At 53.6% G+C, this 16,754-nt stretch overlaps 2 protein-coding genes across 2 annotated transcripts in view; both read left to right on the forward strand.

The window, feature by feature from the left end:
• Positions 1 to 8,235: 8,235 nt before the first annotated feature.
• LOC148214851 (uncharacterized) lies at positions 8,236 to 15,322 on the forward strand. Its single transcript, XM_088147285.1, has 2 exons — positions 8,236 to 8,430; positions 11,852 to 15,322. The coding sequence occupies exons 1-2, from the start codon at positions 8,236 to 8,238 to the stop codon at positions 13,106 to 13,108; spliced, it is 1,452 nt and encodes a 483-aa protein (XP_088003411.1). The 3' UTR covers positions 13,109 to 15,322.
• Positions 11,714 to 16,754, forward strand: part of ACSBG2 (acyl-CoA synthetase bubblegum family member 2) — a 31,823-nt gene continuing 26,782 nt past the window's right edge. Inside the window, exon 1 of the mRNA XM_088147391.1 lies at positions 11,714 to 11,851. The gene's annotated coding sequence lies outside the window, so the exon portion shown is untranslated. The remainder of the gene's footprint in view (positions 11,852 to 16,754) is intronic.

The raw sequence follows: 16,754 nt of genomic DNA on the forward strand, positions 1-16,754 counted from the left end.
TAGAAAAAAATGTGCTTTTGTAGCGGAATAGCTCACAGACAGACATCCCTACAATGCAGTTTATAATTCTGTCCATTTGCTGAAGCAAAGTATTTCACAAGTAGGTGGGTTCTGGGTTGTTTTTTTCCCTCAATCCCCCCCCCCCCCCCGGTTTTGGCAGCCAGGAGGATTTATAGACTGGATTTTTCTGCAGGTGGCCCTCCCATCTCTGGTGGCAGGCAGCAATGTTGATGGCTGCCATTTGCACTAAAAGTGAATGTTCCCCCCGTGAAAGAGCTGCAGCCACAATCCTGCCCCCTGGACCTGTTTTGCCCTCCCCTCTGAGAAGCCGTTCTTGAGCGAGTTTGGACTCTGAGGCCATCGCCCAAAGGCCTTGGCTCAGAAGCCCACTCTGTTCACCGCAAAATTTGACTGACTTTCTCCCCAGACTTGAGGTCCTCCCCAGTCCGTTCCCACTTGGAAACCTTTTGAAGCGCCTACGTATTTTCACAGCGGGATGCTATAGGTAGAATTAATCTTCCCAAGTGAGTGCAACAGGATTTTAAAATTTTGGTAAGGTGTGCCATCTCATCTCGGAGATTTCTTCTCTTGCATCCGTTCTTTGGTATTTCGGAGTCAAAGTATCTTGGAGAGCAACCTCCTGGGACTGCGCGTTCTCCGCTTTGCAGTTCATTTCCCTGAGAAAAGTCCTTTTCAGATGGGGAGGCTTCGGATCCCTAAGCCCGCACGAGTGGCGGTGCCTGGTGAGATCTGCAGCTCAGAGCAGCCGATTCCCTCCCACAGGGAGGGACTTTCCTGCCTCCTCGCCTCTGGCCAGCCGCGTCAGAACGGTAACTACGGCAAAGCGGTTGCATCCTTTTTTTCCTTTTGTTGGCAAGTACTTCTAGCCCTGACTGTCCTATCTGAGGCACTCCCGGCACATGTTGGTGGGGTGGGGGGTGTGAATGGTCGAGGCCCTGAGAACAAAGAGGGAACTGGCACCCCTGAAGTGAACAAGGACTTCCTGCTCTCTCTGGCGAGTATTTTAAGGCTGCATTCTGTCAGAAGGGAAGGTATTAAATGCCGGGTTTGTCAACAGAGCGTATTAAGCAGTAGACGGGGAGCGTTTCTGGATAAGGTGTCAGAAACACACCTGTCGTGCGAGTCCAAAACAAGCGTTGAAAAGTGTGGGGGCGGGGAGGGAAATGTTTGTAATAAGTTATGGGGTTGTTTTTTTGTCCTGACTTTTAAGCTTTTTGTTACATTTGTGAAATTTATGGAGGAGTTTTATAGGAAAAAGAGAACCTGAAATAAAGGTGAAAGTCACAATGAGGAGGGGTAGAGTTTTTCTCTTATAGGTCCTTGACTCCCCCTTGCGTCTGCCCGTTTTTGCTCCGCAAACAACCGCACTTGCCTCTAAATTGTAAGAGCAGGGCAAGTGAGAGGGGAAGGAGCCGTGCTTTTCCTGCATCCCGTCCTGCCCGTCTGACTTCCTGGGCTCTTTCAGCTCTGGGGCCTTTGGAGAGGCCAGCGCCACACCGGCTGTCCCGCAAGGAGGAAAAGGGTTGCGCAAGAGGGGCTCGTCCCCAGCCCACCGCAGAAGCCGCTTGAAATCCTATTTAGTTGCTCTCCCAGCACAATTTTTGCCAGGGACCCTGCCCAACACGCTGCCTAAACAGGATGGTGGATGGCAGGATCTGCCCAGCTCCTCTTGGCCACTTCAGGCAGAGAGGACCCACTCTCTTGCCATCCCAGGACCACGTTCCATGGTCCCCCTGCTGGTGGCAGTGAAAAGTCCGGTGCCGGTTCCAACTCAGGTGCTGTTGGGGTGGCATGGAGAAACGGGAGGCCGCCTGCTTCATCGTATGGCCCCCTCCATGCCCGTCGAGCTCTTGGCAGAGGCTACTTTCAAACATGGTTTCACCACTATTCTGGAGGTTCCTCAAGTCTTTCTCATTCAGCACAGAAGAGACAGCGGAAGAGGCGAGGGAATCACATTACAGAGAGAGATGCAGAAGGAAAAGGAATCCCCTCTGTTGGGCTGGCATCAGAAATAAAAGGCCCGTGACAGCACACCACCTCCGGCCCCCGATGCGTTCACGTAGGGAGGAAGTGCTCTTGCATCCAGTGAGCAAACGATGCTCCTCAGACTGATGCTGTCGCATCCAAGCTGAGTGGACAACCACAGAGATTTTGGCGCCCCTGAGAGCCAATGCAGAGACACTTATCTGGTGAGGTTTCAGAGCCTAAGAAAGCCAGTTTTTCCCACCACCTGTTTCCAAGTACAAGGAGAAAAGGCACCAAATGAAGGAAACTGGAGGAGAAGTGAGGTGCTTATTCACCCAATTAAAAGCCAACAGAGCAGAGGAAACCAACTTTTCCGCCAACACTGTCTTGTGTTGGGGATGCTGAAGGAATGATTACTCCTGAACACCCCAGTCTGGCCCAGGAGCCCTTGTTCTTTCTGTCCCAGTGGAAATGACTGAGGAACCTCTACGGCATCTAACAAAATGTCCAAATGATCTCCATCCTGATCCTACACCAGGTCCAGATTGGTTGTCACATTACGCCTGGAAATTGAACAAAAGCATCTCACCCTTCCTGGTGGAGGCCATCTTGGCACCCAGACACCAAGTGCCACCAAGAGCTTCCAGATGACCTGTCAGGTCTTTGAATGGTGGTACCAAGGAGAGCACATCTTGGAGAGCCAGGCTGTGGCTTTAGGCTTCCCATCCTGCTGGATGGCTGGGGACCTCACGGCCTGGTCACCCACGTGGGCCTCCTTCCTGTGCAGTGCTAGCTCCAAGTCATGTGCTCTTCCACGTTTGGGATGTGACTGTGGTTCTCAGGGCTTTAACTGCTGCTCCCTTTGAACCCATCAGCCAGTTTCCCATTAGTATTCCCATTGCAGTGCCTGCCCCCTAGAACACTCCCCACACCTCACCCCCAGTTGGCCTTCAGGAAGGCAGTAAAAGGCTGGCTTCTTCCTCAGGCACGGGAGCCAGGAGGACCGGAGTAGAAAAGTGTCCCCAGTCACCCTGTTAACGTCTGGTTGGATTTTAATTGAGAGTGTTTGTCTTCTGGTTTTAGTATTTTGTACACTGCCTGGACTCCCAGCATTTGAGTTGGAAGGCAGGCAGGCAGGCAGGCCTGACGCTGGGCTAGGAACGATGGGGAATTAGGGGCCTCTCTCATCAAAAGGAGATCCACATATGTTCCATGAATGAGGAGGTACCAAGACCAGATTCCTGTTTTATGTTCAAGATTAACTCCAAGCGCTTCCTCATTTCTGCCCAGACTAAATCTGATATGTTCAGGACACCAAGAATCTACCAGCTCCATTCTACCCAAAACCAAGCGGCTCTGGGTATTTGGGACACCCAGATTTGGGGATATTCCATTCCTGACTGTGGGTGGGGTGGCACTTCCCCATTCAAGGGTGATGAGAAATCTGGGGGTGTTCCTGGACTCCTGCTTGAAGAGCAGCTGACAGTTGTGGCCAAACAGGTCTTTGCACAGCTCCATCTGGTGTGCCAGTTGCGCCCCTTTCTGGATTGGGAGCCTCCAGACAGTCACTCACACCCTTGTCACCACACAGCTTGATTACTGCAATGTGTTCTATACGGGGCTGGCCTCGAAGACTACACGAAAACTTCTAACTGTCCAGAATGCGGCAGTGCCTCAGTATGCCCACGTAACACCTCTGCTTCACAAGCTGTATTGGCTGCCAGTTTGCTACTGGGTGCAATCCAAGGTGCTGTTTGCTACCTATAAAGGGCCTGGATACTTGAGGGACCGCTGGTCTCCCGTGGCATCTGCCCGGTTCTGATCTGGCAGCGCTGCCACGCTCTGGGTTCCATTGATTAACAGTGCCATCGGTAGGCACCCTGGAAACGCGCCTTCTGCGTCACAGCGCCTGCCCTCTGGAATGGGGTTCCCCGTGAGATCTGAACAGCCCCCGCTCAGCTGGTGTTTCAGAGGCCCTGAAGACCTCCTCTTCACCCAGGCCTTTGGCGAGGGCGGGCAAAGCCCCTTTCGAGTGGGTGGGTCTGTTTCTTTTTCATTTCTGTCCAGTTCTTGTCATTTACTCCTTTTTTGGGGTCTATTTTTTTCTTGTTTCTCATATTTTTCTTTGTAATTGCCCAGAGTCACTGGGAGTTGGGCAGCATATAAATGTAATAAATAATAATAATAATACCTCAAGCACACGCAAGGGGAGCACAGAGGTAATGTAGGAGGAGAGCCGTGTTAGTCTACGGTAGCAAAAAAAGGCAAGTCTGGGAGCGCCTTTTCGAACTAACCCATTTTATTAAAAGACTTACCGTGAAGTACCTCTTCGCTCACCAAAGGTGGAGCCGAAAGAGCCGCCCAGCAGGAAGGGGCAGAATCCAAGCCTGTAAGAAGACGGGTCAACATGCTGCTTTGTTTAAAGGATAGATGCGGTTGCCCGACTTGAACAATCTGACTCTGGGCAGCTTGCCACCAGAAGCAGCCAAGATAACAAGCAATCATCGATAATAGGCGACCCGGCTCACAGTCATACCCTCTCCCAGTGGGAATTGGCTCATTAACCAAAATTAATGCGATCTAATTTAATTTAACTCATCTTGGCCCTAACACCTAGGAAAACAGTCAAGTTTTTAAGGCTTTTGTAAACGATCGCGAAGAGTGTTTTTCTATCGACGTGTTTCTTCCTGTGTTCATTCTCGTGCTATGTTGGCAGCTTCTGTGTATTTACAGGAAAACTGATGGATAAATAAAGCTTTGCTTCATGCACGGGAAGGGAGAAGTCCGGGTCTTGCCTTCTGACCAGAAGAGGTAAAGTAAGCTCCTCCCTGTCGGCCCCTTCCTTTGGGGCCCAAAACGGTATTTCATGGGAAACCCGGTGCTGTCCTCACCTTGAATTTCCCCGTGTTGGCCTTCCATGATTATTCTGATGAGAATATTGAGGAAGTGGAAAATCCTTCCCCAGTGTTTTCTTTTTTATTATTATTAGTTTTTATTGGAGTTTTTTCCCAAAGTAAAAACAATACAAATTTAAAGAAGAGAGAAAGCAAAGTAAAAGAACAGTGATAAGTAAATAGAAATGAAAAAAAATACAAAGAAAAAGAAGAAAAAGGTGGCTTCCGACCTTCTTTATAGCTGTTATAAATGCATTTATATTTTATCCCCTCTAATGCTATTTTATCCCCTCTCTCCAAGGGTATCTCCCCTTGCATTTTCCACACCCTGCGTGACTTTATATGCCTTTATATGCCTCCCTCCCCTCCCCACCCCCAGCCATTCCTTTCTAAACTAAAAAGTTCCAGAGGCTGCTGCCTTTCCTTTTGGGGGGGGGGGGAGAACGATCTACTCCATCTATTAATTGTAATTATATTCTCCTGCCTCTTTCTCATCACTATCCTCTCTTTTTGAGGCGTCCCGCTCGGAACTTCATCCATTATTCCAAATGCCACCCCCCCCTGCAAGAGAAATTTGCAGCTGCACCAAAGCTGCGCTCACCCAGCAACACTGAACCTGGTTACTGAACTGACCCAGTTTGTTGTTTCACACCAAACATTGGACCATCAGTTAACCCCGTTTGCTGGGCCTGGGAAAAAGAAGCCTAACCATTGAGCGCTACGCCGATGATGCAAGTGTAGCTGTAAATCCATGCGCGCATTCCTGGACATTCACAGCCAGCCCGGGATCCACCCTTTTATCACTCCATCCATGCAATGCCTGAAGCCATAACAGGCGCTTCGGTTTGGGTGTTGCCTCCCAGTTGTGGTTCACCGAACAAATTAACGTTATTAGTTATGTACATGTCACATTTATATAGCCGCCCGTCTCACACAAAGCGACTCTGGGCAGCGTACAACAATTGAATAAAATAACAAGTGGATAAAAACAATCATGATAAAAGAGAAGTGTTTATTTAAACCTTATCCAAAATTTGAAAATTTTAAATTTTAAAACAGACAAACCCCACGGAGAGAGCAGAATATCAGTGACGGGGGAGCGGTCTAAAGACCCCCCAGGCCTGATGACAGAACCAGGTCTCGAAAGACTTCCTAAATGACAGCGGGGAAGGGCCCAGCCTCACTTCAGGGGGCAGAACGTTAAGTAAATTAAGGTTAAAATTATGGTTAAGTTTGGTTTAGTCCAGTGTGTAAACCCGGCTGCTTTCTGTGCTTTGGCAAGTTGCAGCTCCCTCAACCCGTCAGGGCTTCCCGCTTGTGTACCGGTGGGGAAATGTGACCTGCATTCTGGAGAGCCAAAGCCGTAGGTGTGACGCCACGCAGGTGGAAATCAAGCACGCCAGAGAGAATGCTGAGCTTCGGCCCTTCTCGCTGCGGGGCCAAATCAGTGTTTCGTCTGCAGGGTGGACAGGGTGCGTCCTCATGCGTGGGTTTCCCCCCACCCCCAGCATGTGGTGAGAAAAGGCCCATTGTAATGGGAAAAAATGGGACGGCATTTTTGGCTGCATGTCGTGGTGACTCCCAGCGGCTGAGCAAACGAAAATAAAGCCACGGGAACTGTGTGTGTTTGTCCTTTAAATCAGTGTTTCTCCACCTTGGCAACTTTAAGACGGGGGGACTTCGCTGAGAAATTCAGCATTAAAAAAAACAAGGAAAGAACGCCAGGGATATTTCATCAAAGGTGTGGAAGATTTGGGGCAAGAGAAGCTGGAACCCGACTCCGTAAGAGGATCACTAGAGATGCATTTCCAGAAGATTATTCATTACTACCCAGAAACCCCGCTTAGGGAGGCTTCCTGAGGAACAGGGACGAATGCAGCTGATCCACAGTGACCGGCTGCAGGATTTTAGGCAGAGGAGGAAGAGATGTGCAAAGCAGGTGATCCTCCCAGGAGGTCCACCACGCCACCTCTCCGGAGGCCACACGCAAGGAGGGGATGTACCAGCAAACAGAAAAGAGGCTCCAGAAGCTGAAGACCCAGCTGGGGGGGGGGGCTTTTCACGGTGTCTTCGTAGAAACACTCCCACCCCCGGGACAGTTCCAGCACCCCTGGTCTCGGCCGTCTTCATTCCGGGGAGCAGAGGCTGCCCGTGAGTGTGAAACTGGCCAGGGCTCCCTCGAGCAGCCCAGCCGAGTCAGGACAGAGTGACCAGGAGCCACGTTAACGGCAACATAATGTTGCTTTTGCCTCCCCGTTTGACTAGAGCAGTGTTTCTCAACCATGGGAACTTTAAGGCGTGTGGACTTCAACTCCCAGAATTCCCCAGCCAGCACGGCTGGCTGGGGAATTCTGGGAATTGAAGTCCACATGTCTTAAAGTTGCCAAGGTTGAGAAACACCGCTCTAAATAGTAAAAGGCCAGCTAATTACAGTTACAATAATCAAAGAATCTTGTTTCAGTTACTTCAAACAATAGAATTGTTAACAAGTTGCGTCACGGGGAGAGTAGCTAAAAATAGCTAGTTATTCAGGTTGTAGCTTTAAATAGAGGCATAGATACACTTGATTTCTTGGGTTCCCCCCCCCCGCCCCTTAGGGAAATAACCATAAAAGGCCTGATGAACAAGAACGGGAGAATCAGGGGTTTTAGACAGGAAGGACTCTCAAACCGAGCCCCAGGCTGAACTTTCCACACCTGCTGGAAATTCTCCCTCCTGCACAACTGTGAATGGTGCAAGCATCTCGATGGCCTTTTCAGATGCCCGCAACCGTGCCCACCAGCAACTGGTGTTGGGACAGCCTTTGCATAGGCGGGGGCGGGGTAGCCTCAGCCCCCAAACACGGGCGGGGGGAGGTGAGGCATTGCTGCAGCTGAAAAGAGCTCCAGGTTTTGAGGCAAGACACGCAGCCGGTGCAAAAATAACTCAGCCAGAATCTAGCCCTGCGCATTAGACAACCTAGTTCCTGTGGTTAGTTTGTACATAGGCTTAGGTTGAAATAGGGTGTGTGGATCGGTGTGTTATGCAAAGCTGGAAAACTGGGCTGAGCAAACCATGATTCTCTCCAAGGGACACTCAGAGGGTGCAGATGGCAACCCGTCCATTCTTGGGAAGAACATGCTGGCTGGGGAATTCTGGGCATTGAAGTCCACCCGCCTTAAAGTTGCCAAGGTTGAGAAACGCCACTCCAAAGGACATTCTCTGCTCACCTACAACCCTGCAAACAACAGCTGGACTTCAGATTCAAGGGGAAGGAAGCTGCCTCCACAGGATCCAGCAGGCGTCCGTCCAGCACCTGTCTGCAGTTCCTTAATGCCTGGAACCGAGCCCAGATTGCCCAGATGTTCTGGGTGTTATGCATGCGCCCCCACGGGCTCTGAAGCCACTCCAAAGGCCCCACAGGCTCCAAAGCAACCCCTTGCGTCTGAAGCCCTGCACCGACCTGGCCTCTGTGGAGCTAGAGGATTCCCAGAGACCCTCAAAGCTATGCCCCTATTATGGAGGGCGACCTGGAAAGTACATCATCAAGGAAGGCACAGTGCTTCTAGTGGTAGCTACAAGCAGAAGTTGGGAGAACTTAGAACTGCAGGACTGTTGATTGGGTGAAGCAGTAATGCAGGAAGCAGTTTAATAGAAGTTTGCAAACAGCTGCTTCAGCGTAAACACAACTGCTGCGCAGGAAGTTACTGCGTGGACTTCTGCTGATCAGGTAGGCTACGATCCACCAAGCCAAGACCTTTCCAGGTGCAGATGGTGGAATGGAACTTAAGTGTTTGGTGTCTTAAGAAATCTTAAGATTTCTTAACCTTAGGAAGTCAAAAAAGGTTGATGTGCCAGGAAGTTCTGATCTGGACAACATTCCGTCACTATGTAAGACTGCTATAAATAACAGATTCAGTTGCTCAATTCATGTGAAAAAGAATCTGAGGAGCCATGGAAAGGGAGTGAAAGCAGAAAAAATAAAATCCCAACATTTCCAAGTGAAAAAGATCCAAGTGGCTTTTTGAGCAAGCTATCTTCCTGGCACATCAACCTTTTTTGATTTCTTAAGATTCTTAAATCTTAAGATTTCTTAAGACACCAAACACTCAAGTTAAGAAACCTGAACAAGAAAAATGGAAAATACAAACCTTTAGAACAAGAAGAATGGACGAATGGCTGAATGCAAACTTCCAACAGCAAGCGAGAAAGAGTAAGGAGAGATGTCATAATGAAGATCCAACAGAGGAAAATAACAAGGAAAGGGAAACAAGAGAAGCTTTTAGGACCATTGGATAAATCACAGGAAAACTGGCAGCTCTGGGAGGAATTCTCAAGAGTAGACAGGGAAGAGGCAAACGAGAGTAAAAGAAGATGGGAAGATTTTACAAATGAGACTATAGAATAACACACTTTTATCCAGAAAAAACGTATTTAGGAACTGACTCCGCTATGAAGTGAGGTATACAAGTGGCTGCTGAGCAGGAAAGTACCTGGCGCACATTCAGTATCCTCTGAATTGACTAAAACCGCAGGAGAAGAGGCTGTTAGAGTGCTGACAGCGGTGGGTCAACAAAGTGAGCAAAGGCCTTGGAAAAGATGGGCGTATGTATCTATACCAAAGAGGAAATGCAGCAAAATATGCAGGTTACTGAACTCCTGTGCTAATGTCTCGGCCAAGCAAAGCTTTGGTTAAGGTCTCCCAGAGAAGAATAGAGCCGCGTGTCTTGTCAGTGACCACAAAGATCAGAGTCCATAAAAGAAAGGACTTCCCGTGGCAGTGCAGAGCTGCAAAAGCTGGAATTTAGAAAGAGCACCACAGAGGAGGCAAACAGCTCAAAATCTCAAATCTGGAGATTAAAAGTATGGTGGACAGGCCAACTGATTGCTTCTGGAAGAAATAAGAACTATCTGATCTGCAAGCAGAAACTCAAATATTTTGCGCTTGTGATGGGAACAGCTGATGGGGCTGGAACATGCGACTGCATCTGGCAAGGTTGAGGAAAGTAAATGGATGGGATCAAAGAAATTATAGGATGCTGTCTGGAAGATTTAAAAGCTTAAATTGTTGTTTAAGCCAGGCCCAGACAATGGGTCTTTACCCCTCCAGTCACCAGGAGTAACCAAACCAAACTCTGGTGGTCAATTTGGGTTTCAAGTCCGTTGAGCGCACTCATAAAGTGACCGCAATTTCAGAAACTACGGAAAAATTGATGCCGGATGAACATCCTGGGTGACCTGAAATGCTAAGAATAAATATGCACAGGTAGTCCTTGGGTTAAGAACGACCAGTTTACAGATGACCCATAGTTAAGAGCGGCGCCTATTGTAGCAAAATTCAAGTTAAATACACAGTGGTTGGAGTTAAATACACAACGGTTGGAGTTCATTGCACAACACTATTTATACTGTATTATACCTTCGTGCTGTTCCGTCTTACATACAAATTCGACTTAAGGACAGACCTTGGGAACGGAAGTCGGTCTTAAACTGGGGACTCCCTGTGGTCAGAAGTCCTGGCTCGGTTCACGGGGCACGCTACCTCCAGGCCTGGTTTGCCCAGGAGACATTTTGGTTTCTGGTGCACACTGAACCACTAACTAGGTCTAGTGTGAGGGAATTGCTTGGAGGATACTGAGTTAGTTAGTGACTGTGTATGTATCCAAAAGCAGCGTTTCTCAACCTTGGCAACTTGAAGACGGGTGGACTTTGACTCCCAGAATTCCCCAGCCAGAATTCTGGCTGGGGAATTCTGGGAGTCAAAGTCCACCCGTCTTCAAGTTGCCAAGGTTGAGAAACGCTGCTTTGGATTAAAGGTTCATTTACAAGTTGAACTTTTTAACTTAAATCCCATGAATGGGAGGGGGACGGGCGGACTCTGGGTCACCCCCTCACTCTGCCCTGGTGAGTCCCGTCCACGGACCGCCTGTCTCACCGCAGCCCAGACTCCCTGCAACGGATTGAGGGTGCGAGTCGAGGGGCCCCTCGGAGGCACCGTCCCGCATCGCAAGCCCCCCGGGTGTCTCTCCTCGCCTCCCCCGGCTTGGATATCGGACCAAACCTGCCCGACTGCCAACCCCGAGATCAGCGGAAGCCGGGGCTGCCCGCTGCTGGGCAAACACCCAGTTGCCATCCCAGGATCTGCAGGGGCCAGCTGGGTCAGAGCGCCCCGCAAGAAAGAAGCCGGGTGTGGGGGCACGTGCGCGTGCGGGATCGGCCTGTGAAACCCTACCCCAAGGCTGGCCCTGCCAAAGTCACCCCAAGGGCATCCGGCGGCCGGATGGCAGCCGCCCAGGGTCGCTGGGGCTGGGGCAGCGTCTCAGGGCGATCGATTATTACTAGTAACTGCTTCGATTTTCTGGCAAGTCTTCGGAAGCGGGGGCGGGCGGGCTCCTCGCAGGCAGCGCCGCGCCCTGCCTCTCCCTCCCCTGGGGCGGCGGGGGGGCTCGTTGGTCGTCAGGCAACGGCGAGACGCCGCCTGCAGCGCTCCCTCCCCGGGGCGGCGCCCGCACGTCAGGAGAACCCAGCCCCGGGCGCTCTTTCAGGTTGCGCCGGTCCTGCGGTTCAGGACACGCGCTGATTGCCACGCACCGGGGCGACTCCAAACAGCAAAGTCCGCCGCTGCTGGCCCGCCTGGCCCCGCCCCGCGCTGCGTCCCCACGACCCCGCGGAGGCCGAGCGGGGGCGCGCGGCCCGCCTGCTGCAATGGCCCGGCACGTGCGGCGGCTCCGGGAGCGGCCCCCGCCCCTGCCGCCCGGCCACGTGGCCCGCGCTGGCTTCCCTTCCCTTCCCTTCCCTTCCCTTCCCTTCCCTCTGGCCGCCCGGCGGAGGTCAACGACCGCGGGTTACCCGGCGCGCCTGCTTCTGCTCCCGGCTCCGCGAGGCGCGCCCGCGCAGGCCCCGCCCCCGCCCCCGCCCCGCCGCCCTTAAAAGAGGCCGGGGGCGGGGGACCGGCGCTGAGCTCAGACGCGATTGGCGCCCGGCCGCAGCAGGTGAGCCGAGCGGGGCGCGCGGGACCCGGACGCGGAGTGCCGGCGGTGGGGCTCGGTGGGGCTGAGCAGCCTTGGCTCCGGGGCGGGCGCCGAGGCGGGCCGGGCGCTTCTCCGCCGGGGGCGCGGGGGCGTGCGGGGAGAAGCGCGGGGCCTCCGCCTCCCCCTCCCCTTCCCCTCGGCAGCCTGAGGGGAGAGGAGGGGAAGGGTGGGCCGCCGCGGCAAGAGACCCGACGCCGGGGCACTTGGGGCAGGTGGCCGGCCTTTGCCGACCCGCCAGAAGGCGGGCGCGGTTTCGGAGAGGGTCCTCTCCCCCCCCAAGAACCCCGAGCGTCGAGGACCAGCAGCCTGCCTCTTCCTCCGGGAGCTGCGGTTCCCTCTCCGGCGCGCCTTCCTCCGCGGTTGCCCCGTCCGGAGCAGCTCTGCCGAGGCCGCGCTCCCCCGCCGGCAGCTCCGCGCCCCTCTTGGAGGACCCGCCTCTCGGCGGGCCGACGGATCCGGCTCCTCTCCCGGTCTGGCCAGCCCGGCGCGGCCGGCGGGGGCGGGGGCGGGGGCCGAGGCCGGGCGCAGCTTTGCTTTGCTTTGCTTTCCCGAAGGGCGCGCAGGTGCTCGCCTCGCTCAGCCCGCCCCGCTCGCGATCCGCGGAGGGGAATCCCGAGTGCCCGGTCGGGCGCGTTCCCGAGGCCGGCCGAGCGGGCGCCTCTGGAGGGCTGCCGCGCTCTTCCGGGGGCAGACGGGGCAGAGGGAATCCCCGCCCGGGCGTGCAGCGCGGAGCCAGCGCCTCCTCCGCAAGCCGCGGCTTTCTGGCCCGGAGCCCCGGCTGCCCCCTCCCGGCCAGCCCCCGGAACGCTCCTCCGCGGCTCCCCTCCCGTCGGTCCCTCTGCTCGGTCCGTGGGACAAAGGCCGGCGGGGCGGGGCGGGGCGGGGCGGGGCGGGGCTCATCATCCAGCCGCTCCTTCAAGCAACCCTCCGCAAACGAGGTGCCAAAGGGCGTTTAGGCTGGGAACTGTGGGAGTTGGTGTCCGTCTGTCAGGGAAAAACCACGTTAAACACGGGAGACAGACACACCATAAGACGTCGCATCTGGAGGACTTGCCAGCCCTGCAGGGTAGACCAGATCAGACTGGAAGAACCGAAGTCTGCTTGATTGAGACTTTCGCCAGCCTGGTTGGGCCGCCCTCCCTCCCCTCTCATGCCCAGGGAGTGGGGAGGGGCCCGCCTGAGCCCCCTCTGGTCACAGCCTCCCTTCCCGGGCCGTAAGGACCGCTTCAGCCTCCCTCACTTACCTAACGGATCTTGCCCCTCCCTCGAGACCACCGCCCGGCATGCAGGGGGCTGCCGTGGAAGCGTCACGGAAATTCTGGCCTTTGTAGGAGGAGAGCTGTGTTAGCCAGTGGGACCCCCAAATCAGGAGGACTCCGATGGCACCTTTCCCCACTCAAATTTAAATCAGAACTTTATTACAGTCATAGACCAGCATATATAAATTTCATTAAAAGGAGGAAGCTTTTGTGTGGAGCGGAAGGAGGCAGAACGAAAACTCTGGGTGCCTTCCCTGGGACAAATAGGAATAATTTTGGGACTTGCTTGGCGTATATACACGCAAAACAACAAGCACGACCCAGTCACGAAACGCTTGCTGTTTATGTTGTTTCCCTGATGCGTGCCCTCCCACGCAAGCAGGTTTGTGTCCACATGGCACAAGACTGCGCACCTCCTTGACGTGAGCCGATCGTTCTGGTTTCTCCTCAGCCGCTTCCTGGTTCAAACAATGCTCCAGTGTGTCGGTGACGGTGGCTTATGCAATCACACGTGGGAGAAAAGGCCGTAGGGATGCTTAGCTGCAACAGGGAAGCTCTTCTCCAAAAGGCAGAGAAGCAGATGCGCTGCTGGGTAGACTTCCCGGCCCGAGAGGGCTGTGGACCATGGGGCATGATGTCCCAACCGATATGGGAGGAAAGATCCAGGAGGGAACAGAAATGGGTGCCTCTAGTCCGGTGTTTCTCAACCATGGGAACTTTAAGGCGTGTGGACTTCAACTCCCAGAATTCCCCAGCCAGGGAGAATTCCCTGGGAGGATCACCTGCTTTGCACATCTCTTCCTCCTCTGCCTAAAATCCTGCAGCCGGTCACTGTGGATCAGCTGCATTCGTCCCTGTTCCTCAGGAAGCCTCCCTAAGCGGGGTTTCTGGGTAGTAATGAATAATCTTCTGGAAATGCATCTCTAGTGATCCTCTTACGGAGTCGGGTTCCAGCTTCTCTTGCCCCAAATCTTCCACACCTTTGATGAAATATCCCTGGCATTCTTTCCTTGTTTTTTTTAATGCTGAATTTCTCAGCGAAGTAGTTCCGGCTCCCCTTGAAACCAGAAGGGAGCTATTTCCTTGCCTTGTGGTAGAATTCTAGAGCCGGGAGGGTCCCTGAGGCCATCCAGTCCACCCCCCACCCCGCTCAGGGCAGCAATCCCAGTTAAAGCAGGGCTGCCCGGCCTCTGCTTGAAGAGATGCTCATCCGCGCCCTGGGAAATGGGTCCCAATCTTGGATCGCTTCGCGTGGATCGTGTGCCGCCGAGTTGGTGTTGGCTCTTGGCGACCACGTAGGCAGGTTTAGTCTTGGAAGTTTGTTCCCCGGCTTTCAGTCAGACTCTGCCTTCCTGTAACTGAAATCCACTAGTCTCTGTCCTCCCCTCTGGAACGAGGAGTCCTGACCTGTCATCTGCTTTGGGTCAGTGTTTCTCAACCTTGGCCGCTTGAAGATGGGCGGACTTCAACTCCCAGAATTCCCCTCCCCAACCGTCTCCTTTCCAGGCAAAACCCAATTCCTTCCATCTCCTCTGGCAGCCCTTGGCTGCTGCTTCTCTGAGCAGCGTTATTGCCCGCGTGAGGGTCTGTTTCTCTGAAAGGGCCACGTGAAGCGTGCCACCGTCATCTGGAAGTTGCCTTTCCTTGGCGCGCCCCAGCTCTGCTCTTGCTGGCTCTGAAGCCACGTCAGCCTTCTGCTCGGAGTCTTGGAGGGTGACGGGGCCATGCTTTGCTCCGCCCGCCCCGCCGCCTCCTCTCGCCCCTGGGGTGGGTGGGTGGCTGCCTGGCATGCGTCCCCCTCTGTAGGTGAAAGGGCACGGGCACCACATGAGCATCTGCCTGCCAGTGCCCCTCCCTCCCCCCTCTGGGCTCCAGTAAGCCCGGCAGGCAGCCGAGCCGAGCTGCGCCTGGGGACGGCCCGCACGTGACGATGCTGGGATGAGGCCGCCTGGCCCTCCCATTGGTCGAAAAGGGTTGGGTGATGCGACAGCAGGTGCAGCAGAAGCAGCGTTGAGCAACGGGCGGCTCTAATTAAGGGAGGGACATGTCAGCCCGGAACCATCGATGGGTAAAAAACAGCCCCCCCGCCGGGAAGCACGAGGCTGTCCTCTGTGCGGCTGGCTGAGCCTGGGATTTGGGCAGGCCTGGTGGAGGAGCATCGGTGGAAAAGAGCCTGGCGGGGGGTGGGTGGGGAGGGGGAGGGTGTCCTGCTCCAGCATTGCACGGATGTCGGAAGAAGCCGGCTGCTGGTGCTTCTGACTCTGCCGTTGGCAGGACAGAAATGGGGCAGAACGGGGCAGAGTTTGCCCCCTGAGTGTGCTCCGGTGGTCTCACGCTGCTGAGTTTAAGACTTTTAGTATTTTTGCAACCTGGCATTCTTCCATATATTCTTCCCCACAAGACCTATGCAATTGGGATGCACGTGTTGCCTAAGCGGGGAAAGATTCCGGAGGAGTGAAACGGAGAACGCATCCTCCGTGTTTGCAGGAAGGCGGGTGCATTCCTTAAGCCCCCACCTTAAAGGTTCCCTCTGCGAGAAGAGATGGAAGAGGGGCTCCGGGAGGTCGTCTGAACCCAGCCTCTTAAGAGTTGCATGCCCTGAAGTTTGTTAAAACGGCGTTGCTCTTTGGTGCCGTAAACCAACAAAGGAACGTGCAAATGATAAGCAGTTGGATTTTTTAAGCGTTCTCTTTTCCAGCTTTAGTTTTGCAAGAGGTGAGGGTGCCCCTGTGCTGGGCTGAGAGTCCTGAAATGCTTCCAGGAGAGGCAGCTTTTCTTGATCCTTGGAGACCCCAGTCGAAAATCCTTCCTCATCTCTGGATCCAGTCCTGGCTGGTTCATTCAGTGCACCCTGCTTTCGCTCCTTTAAACTGTTGAGTTAGCTGCAGTTCGCTCACATAACATGCTAAGCTCTAAATCATGGTTTATAAGCCAGATTGTTATACGCTAAATTCAAGCCAGAATGTGTGAGGCCAGCTGCTGTTTCTAAGATGAATTTAACGTGAGGATTGTTGGAACAGAATAATACAGTGTTTCTCAACCTTGGCGACTTTAAGATGGGTGGGCTTCAACTCCCAATCCCCATGGCTGGCTGGGGAATTCTGGGGGCTGAAGCCCACCCATCTTAAAGTCGCCAAGGTTGAGAAACACTGGAATAATGTATTCCTTCCTTCTATTCTGGCCAGATTCCTTTCTGGCACTAATTCTTGTTTGTCCAAAGTCTGGGTTTTTTTTAGCGTCCCGTTCAAACGTTTGATCCAAGGACAAAGCAGCTTTTCTGCTGGAGGGTTGCTAAAAATACTGGAGTCTTGCCTTAACGTTGGCACATTTGCTGGCAGGAAGCGTTCACCTGTGTCTCCAACTCCCTTGTAAAAACAGGCCCTTTGACCGGCTTGGGTGTCTTTCTGGCTGAGCTTATCTGGGTGCCCGCGAGCGCGCCAAATGAGACGCAGTTGAAAAGCCAAGCCTCTTCCTGTGTGGTTTCGCCTTCTTGACGGTGCAAGTTGCCATAGACAAAGCACGCTGTGACTAATGAACACGTGAAAACGGTTAGCCTGGTGAGTTGTGCAGAACTGCCCCGTTACTTGTAACGGGAAAAGAAATCT

Source organism: Python bivittatus, unplaced genomic scaffold (assembly GCF_059951505.1).
Source record: "Python bivittatus isolate LINGU-HERP-01145 unplaced genomic scaffold, Pbiv_v1 ctg000500_np1212, whole genome shotgun sequence".
In the NCBI taxonomy this organism is placed as follows: Eukaryota; Metazoa; Chordata; class Lepidosauria; order Squamata; family Pythonidae; genus Python; species Python bivittatus.